This window comes from Eleginops maclovinus, chromosome 3 (genome assembly GCF_036324505.1).
Source record: "Eleginops maclovinus isolate JMC-PN-2008 ecotype Puerto Natales chromosome 3, JC_Emac_rtc_rv5, whole genome shotgun sequence".
NCBI classification, from domain to species: Eukaryota; Metazoa; Chordata; class Actinopteri; order Perciformes; family Eleginopidae; genus Eleginops; species Eleginops maclovinus.
The window spans coordinates 8,076,319-8,099,235 of NC_086351.1; the positions used below are offsets into that span (position 1 = coordinate 8,076,319).

The window sequence follows — 22,917 nt, forward strand, 5'->3', positions numbered from 1 at the left end:
CTGGGGAGTTTTTCATTTGAGCCCTACAACTTCTTCCTTTAATTTCATTTCTCTATCCAGGAGGTCCTTTCTTTAAACAGGTTCCTCTTGGTTTGAGTTTAAAAAATATGTTGCAGTTGCTCCATATACAGATTGATGCCTGATGGAGAAAACATCTACAGTGAACTTTCCTCCTTAGTTACGCCTCACCCCGGCTTAACCCCAAACCCTGTTTACTGCCCCCTCATTCTCTGGAAACCTGTCAAATGTTTACCAAAGTGTTTAATGTTTATCTCAAGAGGAATCTGCCATATGGAGGGACATGCATGGATAATTGTTGAGGTAACTGTATATGGGCTTTAAGTTGCTGGGATATCAGATGATGGCTTGTTGGGGGATTTTGGCTCTGATCTGAGCCAGGGTTCATTCTATACAACTCTACAAGCGATACTTGTCGAAACGCAATTAGAAAATGAAACAGATGATTACAAGAGAGGGCACTTCACCTCACGAGTCAAAAGTGAAAAGCAATTTTTCAGATTAGGGCATACAGTAGACAGTCCGTTGTACAGTGTAGTCGCTGTTTTTTGGATAGGTTTTGATATGAAAGGTAACTTAAAGGCAATCAGTAAATGTATATAAGATATCAAAATTGTACAATCAAAACCTTCAACAGCTTGTTAATTATTTCCGTCAAATCCAGTGTATCATATGAGTATTTTTTAAGAACAAAATGTCATATATTAGCAGTGAAAGTGTGTGTTTACATTTAATTCTGTCGGTTCTCCTGTCAAAAATGAACAAAAATACTTCCAAAGAACAACGGCCTGACCTGTGGTCCGCCTTCGACACTCAGGAGAGGCTTTTGTACAAATTAGGGATGTTCAACATGCTACTGTAGCGACCTTCAAAATCAAAGCACTGCAGTGAAATTCAGTACGGGGGCAAGATGGTGTGGAGGGGACACGCTGAGATGGTTTCAGAGGCAACAGATGGATTAAAGTGAGTGAAACTCCAGGAGGAGGGGGACAGATGGCACTGAAACAGAGACAGTAGGTGGGGCCACCTCATTGGAAAAAATTAAAGTTTAAATTCAACCAAAGGAGACGCTTAGAGGGGGAAAGACTTGAGTCTATACAAACCTCTGGGATGCCTTTAAGTGTAAATGATAAATGTACATACTCAGTATTAATGTGTAAGAAACTATATCTTCATGTATTGTTACTCCAGCACTTTGTATATTGTCTGCCCTTAAAAATAAACAAACTTGATACAAAAAGATGTCTGCAGGCTGGGGAGGAACATCCCTCTGCATTAATCCATTCATCCTTATGGTGTGCTTCAGAGCGAACAATGGCTTGGGCGGCGGTCTGTAGTTTAAAGTTAGACCTCTTAACAAGGCCATTCAAAAACCTTCTATTATTTTTGACGAACTAATCAGCAACCTGTGACGTCTCCACGGGTTCCTCAGCAGACGGTTATTGAAAAGGAATAATCAAGTTTCATATTGCCTTACCGCCGGGCCTCCAGCAAACAAACCCCAACCCAAACCCTTCACTCTACCTCACACCACCAACCCCCTCCTCATCTTCACCTCCTCCCTCCCTCCACCACTCTGTATGCAGAGCGTCTCCAGGGAGTGGTAATGGATTGTGAGTAATGCTATCATCCCTTTCTCTGTCTCTTTCTCTCCGGTGTGCTGGGGGGGGGGAAACACTTGGAGGACTCGTGTCTGGCTTATTGTTTCTTATAGTGTCTACAAGCAGATTCTGGGCCAGATAGGATTAGTATACTCTGTAGTGTTTGTCCCCGTTATCCTTAAGGGCTCCATTTCTGGTTTCAGAATGGACCTTTTTAATAAGCACTCGAGTATCCAGCCTGGTTTGATATGGGATATGACTATAATAAGAGCTGGAAATGGGGCCATTTTCAAAATGGAACCCCTATTAGAGCTTTGCAGTGGGAAACTTTCCTTTTTAATCTTCCACCTCATTGTATAATGCATGTATGCAGGGCATTGATTTTTTATGGTAATTATTCCTTTTATGATAATGTCAATGCAGATTAATTTTGGTCTGTGTCCTGCTATTAATAAACCACTCTGTATGCTTCAATATCAATACTGCAAGGCATTAAACATGGCGACTTGGTAGGAAAAGAACTCCTTCACAAAATGTTGAAACTATTTAGTTACACCAAAGCAGACCCATCTATTCAACATCATACAGATATGAGTAGCAGACATGACTTTTATTGTAAGTGACTGTCCTTGTATTTACAATGAGTGCATCCTGCAGCTTTCACCAATATGGATAATCTTAAGTGAGGAGTAAGACATCATTTTAATTTTGTAGAATAACATTAAGTTTTCCTGCAGTGATCTGCCCTTATCATGTATAAACTCAGAACACCCACAGTTCAAGGCTGCCTGGCACTTTTACTGGGAACAGTCGAAGAATCTTATGTAGTTATGTATGTTGTACAAAATCTGGATTTTGTACAACATATTTTTTTCAAGTCAGGTTTTCTGCAGATAAATCACACTGTTGCAACACGGCATCACATTTTCTTTGGGATAAAAGCAGATCAGCGGATAGTAGCAATCCGCCGCTCGAACACTCTCACTGTCGTGTTCTGCCCTCTGCTGGGTACACACACACACACACACACACACACACACACACACACACACACACACACACACACACACACACACACACACACACACACACACACACACACACACACACACACACACACACACACACACACACACACACACACACACACACACACACACACACACACACACACACACACACACACACACACACACACACACACACACACACACACACACACACACACACACACACACACACACACACACACACACACACCTTTTTTGGGGCAATTTGTAGACTAAACAATAATCAATATTGAAAACAATTATTGGTGGTCACTAAAAATTGATATTGTGTTCTATAGTTAATATACTAATGATTAAGTATGTCAGCTAAGCTTTACGTTTAAGACATTCCTATTGAGAACATGCTATGAATGTAAAGAAATACATTCAATCTGTTTTAAAGACCCTTCAAATTATTCCAGTGAGAATTTGTACACTTACAAAAAGCTTAATTTATTACATAAGTCTAGTAGAACAAAAAACGTACACATTGAACACAGGAAAAAACACATACATATTTATACATATGAGTAGTTTGTTGTTTTTTTTAAAAACAGACAAGGAACAAAATGAAACAAAATGAAAAAGGCACCTTTGAATCCGTCAAACCCTGTTTTGAATTCCTGTATCAAATGTTTGACTAAGCACTCATCTTTTCTCTCCATTACACATATTCGAGCATCCTTCAACACGCTGTATTTGTTTTTAAAAAGTCGTCACAAGAAGAGTGCCCAGTTTTCCTGATAATTACAACCTGAATCTGTCTGTCCATTGAAGAGTAAACCAACAAGTTTACCATAAAAACAGCAGATACAGTGGTGTGGTCTGGAGAATTTCTGGGCTCAGAACAGATACTTTTCAGGCTAAATGTAAAAATGTAATTGAGAAAAAGACGACATCAGCATCGACATTTTTGATGTTGAAGCATCTTCGAGCTTCATAACCGTCAAACTGCTGAAAACAGTGCAAGCACCAAACGGCAGAGACTGAGTGAGATGACAGAAGCAAAAACAACAGCAGCAGCTCAGAAATTCCAAACTATTTTTGGGTCGATGGCAAAGTACCACCACAGAAGCCCGTAATGATGCAATTCCAAGAATCAACAGGGTCAAACCGAGGAACGCTGTAAGATGATGACTGTCGAGAAAATAAAATATCGATCAAAAGGTGGGCAAGGGGTGGAGATAAAACAAAAAGAGTTGCTGGCATTGAGGGCAAATACTGCTCTGTTTTGTCTGCAACAAAGGCTGACATGATATTTATACACACTAACCTTGAAAACATCTCCCCTGCTGTAATTCAAAGTGTGTGTTCTTGTGTGCGTGTGTGTGAATCTACACATTCACCGTGTCCCACATTCCTACTTCTGCATCCAACACGGACCTGTCTTACACCTCATCCCATAATATCACATACATTAACCCTCTTGTAAAAATCTATACCAACACAGCTATAAGACGTGTGAGCGTGTGTTAGCTACGTGCTTTCTGTGAGTTGTGTGTTTGAACTACTGGTGTTACTAGTGGTATTAAGTGTAAATGTGTGCCATACAAGCTATACAACCTGTTTTATACAGATGAGCCTTCCAAATATGTCAAGTAAGAGGAGCTTTGTTGAAAACTGTACCTAGTGCTACAACCCCATCCCATTAAAGCCTAACATAATTATTTATCTAATTTACATGATTTAAGTCCCTGACATTTTATTTTCTTAAAACGTGAAAAATAAAAGTGAAAAAACCTAAAATTTGACCACAATTTTCTGAATTTTGTGCAATGTGTTTTACACCAACTAACCTTTTGTCTATAAAATACAGAAAGAAAATGCAAACTGTCTAAGAAGGCCAGACGCTAATGATATTACATTTACTACTGAGGTAAAAAAATAAGCATAAAAAAGAAACACAGATTTTACATTTAAGAAACTGGAGAAACTAATTTTAGCTCGAATAAATTTACCAAAAAAAATAAGATGCCTAAACTTGTTAACCCAATACAATAATCTCTCTACATTTTTAAACTTTAGTTACTTTATTTATTGTACCGTAGATCTATGCCAAATTCCTGTTCAGTTACTAAATAAACTACATTTTTTAAATATATAATTATTATTGGTAAATGTAATAAAAAGGAGTGACACTAGTTTGTTAATCTGCAATCTGACTAAAAATCCTCTTTACATATCTTTTAATTATTAACTTTAAGTTATTAACCTCAAGTGTTGGACAATGACTGTAATGGAAATATGCAAATGCTGAATTTCAGCGCTTTGGTGATAAATGTTCGGAGCAGATCTTATGCGATGTGATGGAAGAACAAGTGAAATGGTGCCATTCAAGACCTTCAGGGGGCATGAGGCCACTATAGTGTTGCCATGGTAATGTACCGTTCTAAAAAAGGTACCTGTCTTTTAATCAACGCCACGCTGTAAGATTTTTTTTAGGGTGGATTGTGGGGTTCATTATAAAAGGCAGGCAATCAGAAAAAAAGGAACCACATGATCTGCAAATCCATTCCCAGCCCTGCAGAGTGAAAAATATAGGTGGATGTATAAGAGCCGGCACCACAATCTGCATCATATTATGTAAAGCCGAAAGACTGCTTTAAAACACAGAACAACCACACTCACCAAGAACTCCAGTGACAAAGAATATTTTCAATAACGTAAAACGAGCATCTGGCCTCGTACATACAACAAAAATAATCAGTAATTCAGAAAAACATCCCTGCGACATTAGACGCTTCCAGTTTGAAATGTGAAATATACTTTTAGTGATGAACTGTAAACATTGAAATTGAAGTTTGGGTCTACAATAAGGCACTTCTCAGCATGCGTCCTTCAACCCAGAGCCTTTTTAGATGCACATTGAGGAAGCTTAAAAATAAATAATCATTTTGTACACATTAGACATGTATTCTCACATACGAGCTTAATGTAGCATCAGAAAAAAGGCTCCAATAAAGGCGACTGGGTCCTCAGCTGCTGAGTGAACACAGGAATTCTTCAGATATAAGAGTGTTAGAGAAATACTTCGAGCACTGGGCCTGATGCACCAAAGTCTTTATCTTGGTGTTAGTCGAGCACTACGGTGATTGTTAGTCATCTCAAACGCTGCACAGACAAACGGCCCGGACCTCGGACGTTCTGTGAGGAAACGCCGACCTCACTTCTCCTTGCACTCGCAGGCGGATGTGCGAGGCTGGTTGGAGGTGTGGCAGGTTTTCCACAGCAACGGGGCGCTGAAAATGCCGATGATGCCCAGGTTGAGGACGAGGCTGGCGACCAGCACCCCGATGGTCCCCAGGAAGGAAGGCATGGCTCCGTGGGCCAGGAGCCACGTCCGCCGCGAGGCCATGTCCGCCATCACACCCTCCATCTGGAAGTGGGTGCCCACCACAGCGCTGATGTGGAAGAGCTGGTGGCTGTGGCCTGTGTGGGGAGGGAAGACGAGACTTATAGGAAACAACCAGGTAGGGATGAAGATTTAAAAAGTTGTGGATGGATAAATGGTTCATCTTTGAACTGCCATGAGCAAACAATGTATGATGAAAAGTCTAATTTAAGTAGACCAAAAAAACACATTTAAAAACAAGGACAGGGCGTGCATCACACATTAAAGGTATTCAAAAAAGGTGAGTTTTGGTCAGCGGTCTCTGATTTGTTTTGGGAGTGATCTCCATAGGGTGGGGGCAGCGATGAAAATCACCCCAGGTTGGGTGCTTTCGAGTGAGGATACGAAGGAGATTGTTGGAGCAGATCAGTGAGGGAGAAGGGGGCCTGGTTGTTGAGGGCTTTGTGGCTTAGGAGGAGGATTTTGAAATGTATTAGTTGACCGACGGGGAGCAAGGGTTTGAAGGACGGGGGTGATGTGGTCTCGGGAGCGGGTGTGGTCTCGGACGGGCAGAGTTCTGGTTGTGTTGGAGTATATACTCTCGGGTGATGGTTTTTGAATTCAGCAACAGAGACTATAGCAGATCCTCTGCACTCTCACCTCCAGGTATAGTAAGCCAAAGATGCAAACTAACAGAAGCGTTGCATCCTCTATCCCATGCTAAATTCAGCTGCTCCATTTTTTTTTCTTTTTAAAAATGCACGAGAGGTCCTTAATCCATTTCACAAATGATGCTTTCTTATGATATTTAATGATGTTCATGTTTTCAGGTTATTTTAGTCTACATTTGATTTTCTTTTGTGGTCTCCCTACAAAGCCAGTTCCCCATGGAACAAATAAGGTTTTATTATCCATTCAGTGCAACATTTTGTGCCCTTCTCAATTTTCCAATGATTTCAAACTGTATTTCTTTCTGTTTGTGCTGGATGCACAAAGCAAGATATTTAAAAAGAGCTCACCTTGTCATGGGTATTTTTAAAATATTTACTGATATTTTATGGCTTCATAATACATTGTTTTCTCTGAAGAATGATGGCTTTCTGAACTGATATAACCAAGTGGAATTATCTGTATTTATCTCAGCATGAGCTGCAACATTTATTCAACATCACACGGCATCTCTTCTGATAATTGATTCATCATTTTAGTCATTTCAAAACAAAAATGCAAAACATTCCACTCCAAATGTGATGATTTTCTTTGCCATTTATAATAGTACACGGAATCTCAAATCAAACAGGTTATTATAATACATCCCCTGGCTGCGCTCACATCATTTAGTACGATGCATTAAAACAGTTTATACAATGCAACCGTAGGGAAATGCTTTACTATAGTCAGATCACCACAACATTAAGATATCACTTGCGGATCAAACCATTAATAATTTAATATTCTGATAAAGACTATATTTGATGCATCATTCATTCATTTGATGATTGAATTATTCATGGCAGGTTTTGTTTATCGATGCATTATTTTGAAGAGCTACTTGTTTTAAAAGGTTAACAAACAGACGGACACTGATACACAAAGAGGACAGCGACTCAATGGAAAAAATGTCATTTTAGTAGAACCCTGCTATAAAACCTTTAGCGAGAGCCATTTATGATACTGAGAACCTAAATTGTTTTTCCAATTACCTAAATGAATAATAATGAAGTGCCTTTTTAGATGTTAGACTGTGTTTTAACTTCTCTTTCCAAGGACAGAAGCAAACCAACCCACTGGTTCTCCCATTTTTGCACAATCAGTATGAAACGCAGCAGCTCTGCCTTTGCACTGAAGCGAGTGAACCACAGGTGCAGAAGATTTTATACAACAAAAAACTAAGTTTAAAACCTTGTAAGCGTTAACTTCCCACTGAGTAAAGAAACAGACTAAAAAAGTTTGTTTGGCAAGTTAACACTCCTTCAAATAAAAGTCAGTGTCTGTAGTGTCCAGCAGTAAGCAGGGAGAACATTAAAGAACAGAAAAAGGCGAACCGCTCATAAAAGAAAAAGGCTGCCTGCTTCTTTTTTTCCTCTAAATCTCAGCTTATTCTCAACCTTTCAGATCTTGAAGTTTACTCAACCACATTTAAAAAGGTAGAAACTTGAGATACAGCATCTTAAATAGACCTTTATCCTTTTTCCTCAACCGGGTCATCAACATTTTGAAGTTCTTATTAGTACATGCTGTGCAAAGCCCAACAGGCCACTGACAGCCCACAACAACACCGTGGAGGACATACCAAAGTAGTCGAAGCGCCCTGGGGCCAACCTCTCTGGGAAGTGTGAGGTAAACAGGAAACAGGTGAGGAAGGCGAAGAGGAGGTGGTAACAGTGACTGGACAGGGCCTCGCTAGGGAGGCAGTTTCCCCCGCAGCAGAGAAGGATCTACACGCAGAAAAACAGACAGGTAAAATATTTAGAAAAACACCTCAAGAGCAACATATTTATTTTAAGTCTTACAATAAAAAAAATCAAGAAGATAAAATACTTTTTGAAAACATCAGAAATGTCCAAATTATAACATTGATTAGGAGGAATGAATTTCAGCATTGTTCAAAGTATTAAAGCGTGACACTAATCAGCCCGTAGCACTTGCATCATGACACAAATACATAAATCTACACATTCTGTGCCAGCGTGCACACAGTAGGTCTACACTGTTATAATATGCGAGTGAGAGCAGACCCGAAGACACTCACCCTGTAAAACAGAGGTACAGTGTCAAACATAAAGGGAAGGACAAACGCTCCCGTCCTCAAGACTTTACTCCTCTGTGGGAACTGCAGCTCCAGGAACCTGCGGAGACACGCAGAGGATGTTATTATCTAAAAAGGTAGCAAAAAGGATACACACATACAGAAATGAAAAGATAAAACATACTAACTACCCTGTGGTGACCCCAAAGAGAAATCTACTATAAGATGTTATAAGCTTCAAGTACACAACATGACAGACCATTTAAGATAAAGAGCTACTGAGTCTAAAATAATTGAATGTGTGTTGCAGTGGAGAGTTTAAGTTTATCCTGGCAGCCAAAGTCTGACAGAAACACTAAAACCCTTTTAAAGTCACATTTATAAATCAAGTGCCGTTGCAGAGAGGTCATCTATCTATCTGTTTAGCCTCTAGGCCTATTATTCATTCTCCATAACTATCTTGAGAACATCTAATGGATCTTACCAAACTCCTGAAAGCAAGGCTCTCACAAATGTAAGACCTAGAAAAATGTGTTTTACATCCTTAGCCTGAGGCACAGCGACCTCTTACCTGGAGTAGCACGACAGACTGGTGCACAACACAGTGTTTCCAATGGCGATGGGGGCAAAGTGTTGATGGAGCCAGGTGTTCACCCAGCAGTCTGGCATGGCATAATGCCCGTAGCTTATGGCACAACCTGAACACGAACACAGGATATTGAAAAAGTCAAAATATGGGAACTGAAGTTGGCCTGCGAGGTCTTTGTACGACGTTTAGTTTCCTACATCTTCTGCACCAACTTTTTACTTTAAAATCATGTAACACTATGTATTTTACAAACTTTGGACAATGAGCGTTTTAACACAACACTGAAAACATGTACTAAGAATGTAAGAAGAGTGAGGATAGGAGATGAAGAAAATAAAGTAAAAAAAACAGAAATGCATGCATTGAAATATTTACACTTTTACTTTTGAGCATTTAAAACCAGAGCTTGTAGATAATGTTTTCTTGTGGCGGGGCTGATCACATTGGAAATGCTGCAGTCTGCTACAGAGTGTTCTCTGATTCAACCACTAGAGGTCGCCAAAGTAGAGACTTTCAAGATCTAATCATTGTGACTGACTTAAAATTTCGAGCAAGGATTTGCACACCTGACCCCTTTCGGTGTACTAAAACCATTAAAAAATCATTTTAAAAGTAGTGCAGCTATCACCCCCTTCTATAAATAGGAGTGCAGAGTGATTTAATGTACAACCTCTAACTGTAAACTCTCCCTAACCGTGCAGGGAGAAAAAAACTGGAGAAAACCCATAAGGACTTTTGAACGTTTTAAACTGGGTAAATCTGGGTACTAAGAGGCTTTGTGATTAAGGATCAGCAGGGGAACAAAGCACTGTAAAGGGAACTGGGGAAGCCTGAGATAATGTTTGACTGCAGGTCTATCGGTGCTTGGATCATTAAGACATTTCTTCATTAAAGAACATACTGTATACATAGAGAGTAGATACAGGAGTATCACCTTGAAAAACACAAGGACAGACAGTAAACCTGTCTTGCATGTTCATCATTTTTAAAAACATGTGAAAGAAGCTCAGAATTCTTACAAGACACATATATCTCAAAGTGCGCTGTAAAGGCTTTTGCGCTGTGTCAGGGAAATATTATTCATCAGATAATTGATTGTGAGGCAAGGCAAAAACGCAGATAGAAACAACATTGCTCTGAATGTTAGGCTATGTCATTTGCAAGGTAAATAACACATTAAATCTCCCTAAAAGAGGTCTTATCAGTGCTTCTGAAATGAAAATGATTACTACAAAACAGTTACACGCCAGGTTTTATGTAAATATTATTGCAAACTTCTTGTCTCAAATGCTAATTAAAGCAATGTTAATAGGATATTTGCGGCCCAATGGACCAGTAGTGTTCCTCTTCACTGTAGTTTTAAATGTTTATGGTTCTGTTCTATTCTGCAGGTTGTATTCTTAAGATGGTCAGCAATACAGACAGGTGGTGACTTCACGATCATTTCACTCATCATGCGTGTAATCTACAAGCGTTTATATACCACACTTTTTACCTGGGGACAAGAAAAACAGCAGCCATCTTTCATCATAGAACGAGATGTCATTGGGTTTAAATAAGGAGATTAGAAACTAAGTTGAAAAAAACAAGCATTTTTCATTTGGATTTTCAGGTTTGTTTGTCCCACCTAATTCTGTAGTATTCAGAATAAACCTTGATTACTTTGAACTATACTTACAATAGTACTCAACTCAACAAAAAGATGAGAACTCAAGATAGTCACATATGAGTTCTGCAAAAAAAAAAAATGCACCAAACCTTGTATTTTCAGGATTCCTCAATGTGTCTGAATTCTTACCCAGACTGTAGAGGCTGAGCGCTCCGTAGTCAAAGAAGTAGCAGATGTGGCGGGACTCTGGGGACATGGTGCTGAAGGTGTGTGCACAGCTGGAGGTGAAGGGGTAAATGCAGATGAGCAGCATGTACACCAGCAGCGGCCAGGTGTAGCTGTCCGTCAGGAAGTTCATAGTGGAGCAGAGCGCAAAGAAACGCCACAGGAAGTACCTGCAAACACCAGTTTGTCTTATTTCAGAATCTCCTCCAACAATCACCTCTTCCTCTGTCCCTCTATCCAGCACTTCAGGGCTGTTATGCTTGGACTTATTTGACATCCTGATCTCAGTCTGCCGTTTGTTTGGATTCAGGCTTATTATAGTTTGAGGATCCTGCTTCTTGTATTTCCCGCCTTTCTCAAAGACCTTGAGGATACATTTTAGCCACGTGCTTATTTTCCCTCCAGCAATATGAAGGATTTGACGGATCACAGATACTCCTCCTACTTCTGCTGATCCTTACAAACTCTTCCATGTTTTCACAGCTGTAGAAAGGATTAAAGTCTTGGTCTTGAATACAACTAGTCACTACCTGGTTTATTAAAAAATAATCATTTCATGTACATTTTTTGAGTAAATGTGGTTGTATGCCACATTACATTTGATTAAGCAGACGCTTTTCATCCAAAGCCACTTACAATAAATGCAATCAACAGTGAGGATACAATTTCAGAACAGAATGAATCTGCATCAGCTTTACACAACCCAACACTTTTTAATTACAAGATACAGAAATACATGTTATTTATGGCTTTTTGTAATGAAATATAATTATATTTTGGACCAGGTTGAGTACTGTAATGAATGTTGATGTTGAGGTCATTGTCTAATATTAGCTGTTTGACGCAGCAAGGCAAATCTTCAAAAAACAAACACAGATTTCGAGGAAGTTGCACTCACCATGTCGGCAGGAAGTGGGTCCAGATGTTGACCGTCTCGTTGTTCATATGGAAGCTGCTGAGGATGCAGTCCAGCGCTGAGCTGTGGGGGTGACGGTATCCAGAGATGATGCTGTCTTCCCTGAACACCTGAGGAACAACACACACACTCCTGATGAGCAAACACACCGAGTCTGCTGATCTCCGTACAGAGGAACTCCTCACTGTTTCCTAAGTCCTGTCAAAAAACACATTTTCAGTGCTTACAGAGGACGCTTCAGTGCAGCGGTCCTAGTCTATATTTGTAGCCTCGGGTTGCATAATATTTTTATGAATAATAGTGAGAAATGAAAAAACATCCAAGAAATATTTAGCTAAAACCACCAAAACCTTCATTTGTGTAGCAACACTTCTTGTTGGATGTGCTAAAAGGAAGATAATCAAATATGACAACAACGTAAATATTTTCCCAACAAAAGGAAATCTGACAAGTTTACAACCTCTTCGTGGTAGAGAATTTTAGATCTTAGAAACTATGCCTCGCATCTTAATGATAATCATTCTAAATAATGTATTCTTCTAGACGTTGTGTTTCAAACATGATTGTGGTACATTAAGATAAGATCTACTTTAACATACACTGTATGTCGCAACTCTGGCCCTTTAAGAAATGTTCTAAATTAAATATTTGTCTTCCTAATTTATCACTGACTGCCACATCAAATATGTTGTTCCACCTATCTTGACTTTAGATACGAGTCTCCTTTTGCTGTCGGCAAAGCTACAGTTGTACTAACTTCCTCTGGAACGCTTTCACACAGCAACATGGATTTGTTTTGAATAACAGACGTAAAAAAAACAGCAAAGAGACACAAAAAAGGGGGGCAAACACAAACTCAAGGACACATATTTCAGCACTTGACACTAAGACTGTTCCCTGGATATTGTGATGTAGAACCACGATAGCGTTGACCGCTCATCAGATAAGGTACAGTGTGGTGGAAGCCTGCCAACGCAGATGCTTGAACTGCAGGGCTCTGCCTCCTCAAGGACGGGAGCTCCGCCACAAATTCCTACCACAAATCACTCTTACCAAGGCGTGGATGTTTAATCTCATGCATGTACATTTGTTATGGCTTTGAGGATCAGCAAATCATTTTTTAATGTTATAAAACCACAGGGGAGGTACGATGTTTGTGGTTTCAGACGAAGAACGGAAGAAGAAGAGGACGATTGTGGATCCTTCCCATCAAAAACAGGATGTGCCACTTTCTTACAATCAAGACTAAAATCTTGTTAGGGGTGCGCATTTAATTGGATTCTTCAAAAATGCCATATGGGCAACTGTAATATATACATCAAAGGATGTACAATACGTGTTAAAGAAAATGAAAACACTTTTATTAGATAAGTAGTATGATGCTGCTGAGCTATCCCCTACATATGGACTTTAAGAAAACAGACCACAATCATTTGTTCCTTTTTTAATGACAATGATTCAGTAGTTCTTCCCTCCAATACCATGAATCCTATCACAAGATCAGTCAAAATAAAAATACAAGATATTTACGGTTTTAAAATAAACAAACTTGGTAAAAACAACACTTATTGTTAATAGAGTTTCAAGCACTAGCGTGTGTTCATACCCAACCTGTTGATATCATCAGTGATGGTGGGTTACTGAACTGAGAAGCACTGCAGGTCTTTCACCAGCAGCATAAAGCAACCTGAACCTTGGAAATGTTGTGCATTTCCCCCATTACCTTGGGGATCTGGTGGATGTCGAAGAGCTGGGGGAGCTTGATGCTGAGCATATCTGTGGGCAGTCTGATGGCCCCCCTCCCTCTCTGACAGACCTCCCTGAGCCTGGCGCGTCCCCCCCGACAGAGGACGACCCACACAGGGTAGTCAAACACCGGGATCCGGGCCCCTTGTCCTGGACTGTCAGGCTCCCATTGCAAGCAGCGGCCCCAGCCCTGTATCCACCTGCCACCGACGCCAGCACCGACCCCTATCCCCCGCCACACCGGGAACACTGCAGAGACAAACAGCAAACACACAATGAGACACCGGCACAACAGAACCACACTTTGATTTCTCCACATCAGGTTCAGGATCCATTTTAAGATTATTTTCTATCAGCTTTACATTTTCAGGCTTGTGAATACTATAGAGATCGACCGCGGCCCCGTGTCACTCGCTGGTCCCCGAGGACGCCAGATATGGGTTTGATGGTCGTTCGTTGCCCCAGAGAAATGTGTAGGGCTTTCTTGTTGTCTGACATCATCCTTTCTTTAAAGATTATTAAACATAGGCATATACATTTGGAGTCTGTTTTGTACAATTTTGAAAATGTTTCCTCATGGTTTGATAGCTGTTTGAAAAAAAATGATGGTGCTCAAAGTCATGTTTCCGTAAATAGGAAAAGGCTTGACGAAATGTACTTTTTCTTACGTTACAAAGCATCTGTTTTTCGAATGCAGCTTTAAAAATCGTTTTTTAAAAAGGCTAACATTTGGATAGAAGCAAATTTATCATTAAATATAATAATTTCCAAAATAAACAAGATGTTGTGTATTTTCAATACAAATGAATGAAGACTGAGTTGCAGTTTTTAAAAAAAAATAATGTACAAACTGAATAATTTACAGCATGCATTTATAAAGGGCATTGAGATAAAAGATGAGCAGAGACACAACAAGGAGGATCAACGGCCTTCAGATTTTTCCATAATGGTTAAAAACAAAATTAAGTCACTGACGGGAAAAGTTGTTTTAGGTTTGTCTTTGCAATGATAGTCAGGCAGCAAATATTACATCAGCATTGCTATGTTAATATGACAGATTCTGGAGAGTGGTGTGTGTGTTGACTGGAGCCGACACCGAGGACAATCTCTTATTGTGTCTGCGCGTCAGACATACCAAGACATCAGTTTGAAGAATGCCTGACATTGTCACACTGCAATGGCCTTTAATGAAGGCAAGCCTAAAGACATATATTATATAGTTCATTTCAATCCAGTCATTTTTAAAAAGGTGTAAATTAATAAGGAGCATAGAGGATGTTTTTAGAAGACAGTGTTAACATGAAGCAAAATGAGCCTTAAGTCAGAAATAGTTTTGCATCCAGAGCAAAAGTTTAAATAAGTGTCTTTTTATTTTATAAGTTTGTAAAGCAGTTGGTGTTTTGTTTTTTATGTATGTAAAGGGCTATATTAATTTGAAACAATATGGTACTTATGGAAACTATACAAAGCACACACACAATATATATTTTCTTCAATATAAAGGCTATACACGACCTGAAGAGTAATGCTGGTCTTGAGGAGACATAAATAGTCACTTCTCCTTCTTAAACTAAAACACTGAGCTGGATTCAGACTCTAATCCGTGTTGTTATTGACCTGCCTGTGTGTCAGAGTTTAGTTATTTCCCAAGGACCTGACAGGCTCCTGTCATTACAGCTCACACTTTGAGGCGCTCCTCTCCTGCAGAGGGGGTGCAACACGAGGCGGCCTCTGCTTACTCCAGCCCAGCTGCAGGCCCCGGCCTGGTAGCTGTGACAAAGTGAGCTTTGTGCGGGCTAAAGCGTTGGGAGTACAGGGGCCAACGGATGACTGTTACACACTGCACTGGATGGAAATGAGGCTGCTCACACTCTCACACACAGTATCCTGCCATGGAGGCAAAATATTCTGAACGCTGACATGCATGCACACTGGTACAGATCCTGCATTCATCACGGCTGGATATTATCTGAGCAGCACACTAAACCACACACACACGCACACACACAAACCCAAAGCTTGTGTCACTGACAATAGCCACGAAAAGCCACTGGGTTCACTTCATTTGGATTCAGATCAGGTGGCACCAATGATTTGAATAGCTGTTCCAAGATCTGACAGTAACATTGATGCATGCAAAATCTACGCAGATTAGGTAATTACTGGCCATGAAAAGTAAAAAATGGACTTTAGGAATCAGAATGCAGCCTTTAAAGAAGCCAAACCACTCAAAGTAATTGTCATTTGGGACATTAGACACATTGTTTGTGGACTTGAGGCAAATAACATCTTGAGCATTGACATAAAGAGACGCTCCTTAGACCTTGGTGACCCAGGAAGTATGTGTCCTGCCATGCTGTCCAACAAGCATTCAATGCCACAACAGCATTTAGTCAGAGCTTCAAGTTCAGGACTACAACAGGAACTTCAGCACGACATGCAGCTCATTCAAAAAAGAAAGAAAGAGTGAGTGTTTTTTTTTAGCTCTGAAATTAGAAGTTTTGCGTTACGCCTTGACTCACCATTATCACGAGACAAACAGACAGTATGTGGTGAAATAAACACATCTGACTTTTGAAAATCAGCTCTTACATTTCCATGTAGACGTGAAACATCATTCATGCATGCAGAGTCCAAAAACACACTCCTTTTCACCATCTCCTGCTTTCTGAGGTCATCCTGCTCACCAAGCCCTCTGCTCGACATGATATAAAAACACATGGACTCGTGCTGGGATAGATACAAATCGAGGCTGCCTGACACAGACCTTTAAGACAGGCTTAACAATCTGAAGTTAAAAAATGTGTTTTCCCTATTTAGATCCTCCCCAACTTGGCCAGGGCAAGGGCTTTTGGTTTAAGTGGTTAATTAAATCTTGCAAGCATCCTCCTGCAACACGATAACATCAGCCGTAAGAAGTTCACTTTGGTTTCATGGACATTTTAAGAAAAGAAAAACTGTCCAGTACTTCTAAGAAAGTCATGTCAAAGTGAAACTAAAAAGTGTTTAAGGGGAGTCATTCCGGGATGTCTGTTTTGACATTACACATTGTTGGACCCCTCCACTATCCCTGAGGTAAAAACTGTCCATCTGCTTCACACATTGTATTTCACAATAAGTGTTGGCTAAGCACAACGCACTGACAAGTATTAAAATAGTGATATTTATTTGTGTTGGCTCTGATTTATTGGATTGGAAATGATGCAATGAATATGAGGAGTAGGTAGGTGTCTAAATCCACATCAGATAAATACCCAGGAACTCAAACTTCTTCTCTAACTGCCACATTTTCTAAAATGGCTAACTATTTCTTTATAGCTGAATGTCAGCACAAAGTCATTGTCATTTTATTTCCAACCCAATTTGCTGAAGTAGAAGGAAACACACATTGTCTTATAATTCTTCTTTACTGATTTAGCACATGTAAAAAAAATGGATGCAGGATGATCACTGATATCATATCTTTCATTCCATAATATTCCTTGACAAACACATGGCACATACATTACCCACAATGCAACCTGACAGCTGACAGTGTAGTTGGAGATTCAGTTGTGTTGCTAGTTGTGGCTTTCAGTGTTTGCAAAGTGCCACTACTTTGTTTACTCAGCAAACAAGAGGAATGCCAGTCTTGTGTTACATGACAGGCATTACCTCCAACTGCTCATAAGCAAACAGTGACCAGGAAAAGTTCTGCATTCACCTCCAGGTTGCCGTTGACACCTGAACGTCCTGTAACTCTGACACGACCCCAACAACAGCTCCTTCCTTTTTTTGTTCTTCTAGACAACTTTATTTATTTCCCACTCACTCGTGATGTCGTCACAGGACCTTTCTCAATGGACTTCTTTATTGTCCAAAGACTGACAATAGGAAGGCTATTGCAAGACAGCATGTTGCCCACACAGACACAGACACACGAGCCTTGTACAACATGTTCTCGTTCTGCAGCACACCCTATAGAGCATCCCACTGTCCCGCTAAAACACTCAGAACAAAAAAACATCCGCACATACAGTTTATAATTGAGTTTCCACTGAATATTAATGCATCATTCATGTCAATTGTGGGTCATGATGTTGTGAATTATTTCCCAGAATCGTTTTCAGGAACCACCCAAACAGGATGCCTAATCGGGCAACATCCACATAGGAAAAAAAACAAAGCAAAAGACAGATTTGTATTGATGTGATTGTTTTTTTTAAAGAAGATTAGTGCTGTACTGTAAGCGTGTGTATACATGTTTGAGTGATTTTTTTTTATGGCATTTTACCTTAAAATGAAATAAGTTGAGTGATTTACATAATTTTCTGTTTATCGATTATTTATTTTAGCTGCGGAGGATCTGCTGCTTCACTCTCTGCAACAGTGAAAAGTGAAGATCTTTAGGTTTTTATAAAAACAAAATAGGATATTTGAAGAGTTCATCTTGGGTATTCACAACTTTCTGACATTTAATAGACTAAATTAAACACTATGAAAAACAATCCTTGAATCAGCAGCTTTCAATTCTCCTCTATTAGCACAAAGCACTTCTTCTGTCTGACAGTGTTTGAGCTTACTTTTAGTATTTGACACCTTGGGGTTACACATTAAAGGAATGTACAACGTTACGTAACATTATGTTCTCACATCACATGGACAACTGCTGGAACAAAGAGTAAACTGTCACTCTCATTGCAACATCAAAACCCTTCTGAGAGAGCATCTTGAAAAACTTGGAGCTGTTGAGGAAAAAGAATAATTTCTCAACACTAGCTAACATTTCAAGTCATCAATGAGCGTGCTCTGAATCGCCTGCGACTGTGCTCCACAGAAAAAAGGAACACAATGTCAAACAGAAACCGGTTTCATGTCATTGCTAATTAAATATGAGGTCATACATTAAAGGATGAGAGATAAGACTGGAGTGTGTGTGTATCGGTGCGCGTGTGTGTTGTGGCGACCTGAGCACATGTTGTAACCTATACCCTCTCATTCCTCTGCTGCAGTACCTGACTTTGAACACATTGTGTACATCATGTGCAAACAAGAATTTCCAGTTTTCCCTCGCATGCTAGACAACTCAACCTATAGCCTAGGTTTGTTAGCTGCAGTGAAAGAAAACAACACAATAAATATATGTTGCTTTATAAAATTAGATTGCAACTAATGATTATTTTCATTACTGTGAACTTCCTCAAATAAACGAAATGTTATCTATAGGCTACCATGTCAGAAAATGGTAAACAATATCAATGTAAATTTCCCAGAATCTTCAAATGTCTATTTTTGTCCAGCCAAAACTCCAATTATAATAATTGTAACTATAAAAAAGTGGTTACAACTCATAAAAAAGTTGGAAATCCTCACATTTGAGAAGCTAAAAATAGGTAGTTTTGGACATTTGAGCATGACAAATGACTGTTAGTCCCTTAATTGATGATCAAAATAGTAGATCACATTGGTTAATGATCGAAAAAATAAAACAGGATGCAACTCTAGAAGGTGGTAAAACTAAAAAGACACATTCCCTTGTGCACTGTTTAAATGTAAAAAGGAAAAGAGGAGTTAAAGTCCATGTGGAATCTGTTTCTAAAAATCCAAAACATCACCAAAGAAACTGAACATTTCCAAGTGGACACATCTCCAGAGCAAACCTTCAGCAAAACACTGTAGTCTCTCAACCATCAACCCCATGCGGGTTTTTCTTTTCCATTTCCTCTGCCTTTTTACTAATTAAATACACATTTCCAGGGATTCCTGGAACACACTAGGTGTGGTGTTGCAACAGCAGCTCAAGAAGACAGCGAGGAGACAAGCAGCAGCTTCTACTGAAGGCAGCTAAACTTCGCCTCAACAAAGGGACGGTGAACAGCGAGGAAACACATTCTGTTGGCGTCTTGCTCACACAAATACTTTCTCGACTTACCGCGACCCTCGGGCATGCGGAGGTTAAAGGATGCCTCCACGCGTGTCTGTGTTAAAATCGTAAAAACGCTCAAAGCTATTGACGTGTTTGAGAGCCTCTGCAGATCGTCTTCTGTCCTCTCTCGGTTTTGTAACACTCAAGGCTTCACACACTCTTTCACTCCTCTTGTTTCCCGCGAGCCAGTAGGAAGCGCTGCTCGACGCTCACGTGGATAACTGGAGTAACAACAACACAAGCCATGCGTCCCACGCCTAGTTAGTCAGTAGTCACAACACCAGAAAGCGGTGAATGTGGAAAGATGTCAACATGTTCATTTGATAAAACCGAGCTAACACGAAGAATCTCTGACACCAGAGCTGTCTTTGTTTATGTTAGGGGATTTTATTGATTAGCTTTCCTAGATTTTTCCTTCGCATCTGTGCTAAGGCTAATAGCCAGGTAGGGTGAAATAAGTGGGCTACTCATATATTTTTATTTTTGAAAACATTAAAATAGTCATTTCTACCACATGGTACGAAAATACTCTTCTATAATTAAAACTTATAAATATCAGGATTTTACTTCAGAGAAAGTATATTGTATGTATAAATAGTTGTTAAAATAGGCTACTCATTTTGCAGAATGGCCATACACTATAAAATACCTTAAATTAACTAGAACCATAAAAGAGTATTATGCAAGTCATTTTATGGGGTTTTGTACTTCATTGTTGAATTGTAGGCTATATATTTGATACCTTTAGTTACTTTGAATAAAAGTACACAAATATTGGGCATCGAAATTACAAAATATAATGCAAAAATGTGCATTAAACCACCCTAGGTAATGCAACATGACAGGGATGACCTGAATAACATGGCCAGCATGTCAGTCAACCACAATTGTTCACAAGTCCAGTTGCCTTGGACTTATTTCTACATGATTTTGAGTGGTTTTATTTGAGCCTGTGGGGACCCTCCTTTCTTTGAATGAGGAAGGACATCCTGTTGTACTTGTTTTAGGAAAAACATTTAGTTTTTGTCAAAACAACTTTTTTATCCTTTATCATTTCTGCGAAAGTGTTTTGTGACTTCTTTGGATTTGAGGAGGGACAAAACAAACACTTTAGCTTCCTAACAAATTCACAAAACGGTATGAACTTGATGTTGGAGGAACCCATTGATTGATCATCAGCTACAAATAAATATCAAATTGAAGATAGAAACTCGATTTAGTGTGGCAGAGGTAAGCACCACACCTCTCCATGCAGTTATCTACCATGACTCAATGTTCCTGAAGTTAATTTAAATATAGGAGTGGTTGGGCTTCAAGATAGGAAACCTCAGCAAATACCAGTGGTGGAACCATACTTCAGTTAATTAAGAGTAGTAATAAATCCAAACTCATCCAAGCCAAATAAAGGTATCATCAGCAAAAGCAGCCTAATTCAATTTAGAGCAATGCCATTATTTAAAATCTGATCAAATAAACCTAGTGAAGTGAAAAACAAACACTATTTTTTTCTGTAAATCATGATGGAGTAGAAGAAGTAAAGAAGCAGAAAATGCAGTAATAAGTAATGTTCACCTCAAATTGTCTTAAAGAACATTAAGTACCTTTAATGTTATTTGCAAAGCTCAAAATCCCAGAATTACAAAAGACAATAATTTAAGATGAAGATGGAGCCTAAATAAATAAATAAAAAACGTGAGAAATTCAAATATATCCACAAGTCAAATATTATTAATAACAAAAAGAATACACAAATCTGGACCCAGGATGTTCAAAAACTGAAAGCAAGTAAGAAAACATGGGAGAGATATTCACACAGGTTTGGGGCGTTCAGTTCCTAAAACATGGAAGTTCCTAATAAATGGGAGTGTCTTACAAGAAAAAACCTCCAGAGTCTCTTAAACAGTAAGGGGAGTGACCTTACAAACAAAAGAGTTTACAGAAAGACAAAACACTGGGTCCCAATTTGTATAATAAAAGAAACCATTGCCAAATATTGCAGATGACAGCAGCAACCCAGAAACCCGGTCTGACCTTTCAGCTTTAAGTGCCCAATGAGATCATTGTAGGCTCAGATGAATGGATAACCCACGTTGAAAAATATGTAACGAAATACTTTTTAGGGAGTAAAAGCAGTTATAGGTCCATAGTCATTCCAGAGTCGGGCCTTGTCCCTATTGCCCTGAACAGCCCCCCTCTCTTCCTCTGCACATTCCTGCAGTAACCGAATAAAACACTGCTGCAGCCCCCAATGTTGAAAGCCCACCCTCAGGGCAGAGACTTTTTTCCATTGGATGTGGCAAAAGACAAAAAAAAGAAGCTTATTTTTCACTGTCAGGAAGGGAATGCAGAGGGCAAGAGCTACAGGATCAATAACATAGGTGCAAACATGCATGGCATTAGGCTCTGAATGAAGAGGAGAGAGAATGTATGCAATGCAATGGTTAACAAGGAGCATATGTGGAGTCCAAACATTCCCAAAACACCAAAAACCAAGAGGTTACTTACACATAAACTCTAGACAGGCGAGGCATTTCCCCACTGCGAGCACAGACCCCTGCATGGACATTTCTCAAACAGATCACAGGAACTTTTAACTAAAGTAATAAATTTAACTAATGGGCGTTTTTTATGTTTATACTTCTCATGTTGGTCCCTGCAGCCCAATCCGTCCACTCTGAAGTCTCTATAGCACCACAGCTTCATGGGCTCACAGAAAGAGGATTGCCTTGGGTCAGTGAGGTTTCCCAACCCCCCTAACAAAAAAAAAGGAGGCCAGTCCCAATGCCAGCCGTCTTCTGTCGGAGTGGACTGACCCTGCTGCAAGGGGATTGGTTATTTATTCTGTGTGCACGGTCAGTGGTGGGCATGGGGCCCGGACTAGAGAGGGACACAAGAGGAAAATCTGAAAGAAAGGCACATGGAGGCCTAGTTTGAGATAAGTCCCTAGAGAGACTTCACGAGGAATTGTGAGGTTTCAGGTGTCATTTTGAAACCTCTGAGCATTGTTTTGACAACTGAGGACTTCCTGGATTGTATTTCATGTCCCCCCACACCCTGAATGAAACGACAATTCTTCTCCAATACAGCCCCATGTGTTGCTCTACTGACATGACATTTGATCTCTCTTTAAAGTAATTACACAACTATTTTCAGAGGCCAAGTACGGTTCATGAAAAGTA

General features: G+C 39.7%; 1 protein-coding gene across 3 annotated transcripts; it reads right to left on the bottom strand.

Annotated features, from left to right (window-relative positions):
* Positions 1-3,096: 3,096 nt before the first annotated feature.
* Positions 3,097-22,458, bottom strand: paqr6 (progestin and adipoQ receptor family member VI). Of its 3 annotated transcripts, none has more exons than XM_063879492.1 (8): positions 22,244-22,458; positions 13,811-14,082; positions 12,070-12,197; positions 11,136-11,341; positions 9,320-9,446; positions 8,752-8,848; positions 8,293-8,437; positions 3,097-6,097 (listed from the first exon to the last, which is right to left on the bottom strand). In XM_063879492.1, the coding sequence occupies exons 1-8, from the start codon at positions 22,302-22,304 to the stop codon at positions 5,832-5,834; spliced, it is 1,302 nt and encodes a 433-aa protein (XP_063735562.1). In that variant the 5' UTR covers positions 22,305-22,458; the 3' UTR covers positions 3,097-5,831. The 3 variants fall into 3 exon arrangements, with proteins under 3 accessions (XP_063735562.1, XP_063735565.1, XP_063735564.1); XM_063879495.1 differs by lacking the exon at positions 22,244-22,458 and adding an exon at positions 21,770-21,939; XM_063879494.1 differs by lacking the exon at positions 22,244-22,458 and adding an exon at positions 19,745-19,915.
* Positions 22,459-22,917: the final 459 nt, after the last annotated feature.

Excerpts from the sequence above, each read along its gene's own strand:
- paqr6 (XM_063879492.1), bottom strand. The coding sequence starts at position 22,304 with ATGTCCATGCAGGGGTCTGTGCTCGCAGTGGGGAAATGCCTCGCCTGT. Across the intron at positions 9,447-11,135 it reads GCTCAGCCTCTACAGTCTGG|GTTGTGCCATAAGCTACGGG; the intron begins GTAAGAATTCAG and ends GTTCGTGTTCAG. Across the intron at positions 8,438-8,751 it reads CTGTACCTCTGTTTTACAGG|ATCCTTCTCTGCTGCGGGGG; the intron begins GTGAGTGTCTTC and ends TTCTGCGTGTAG.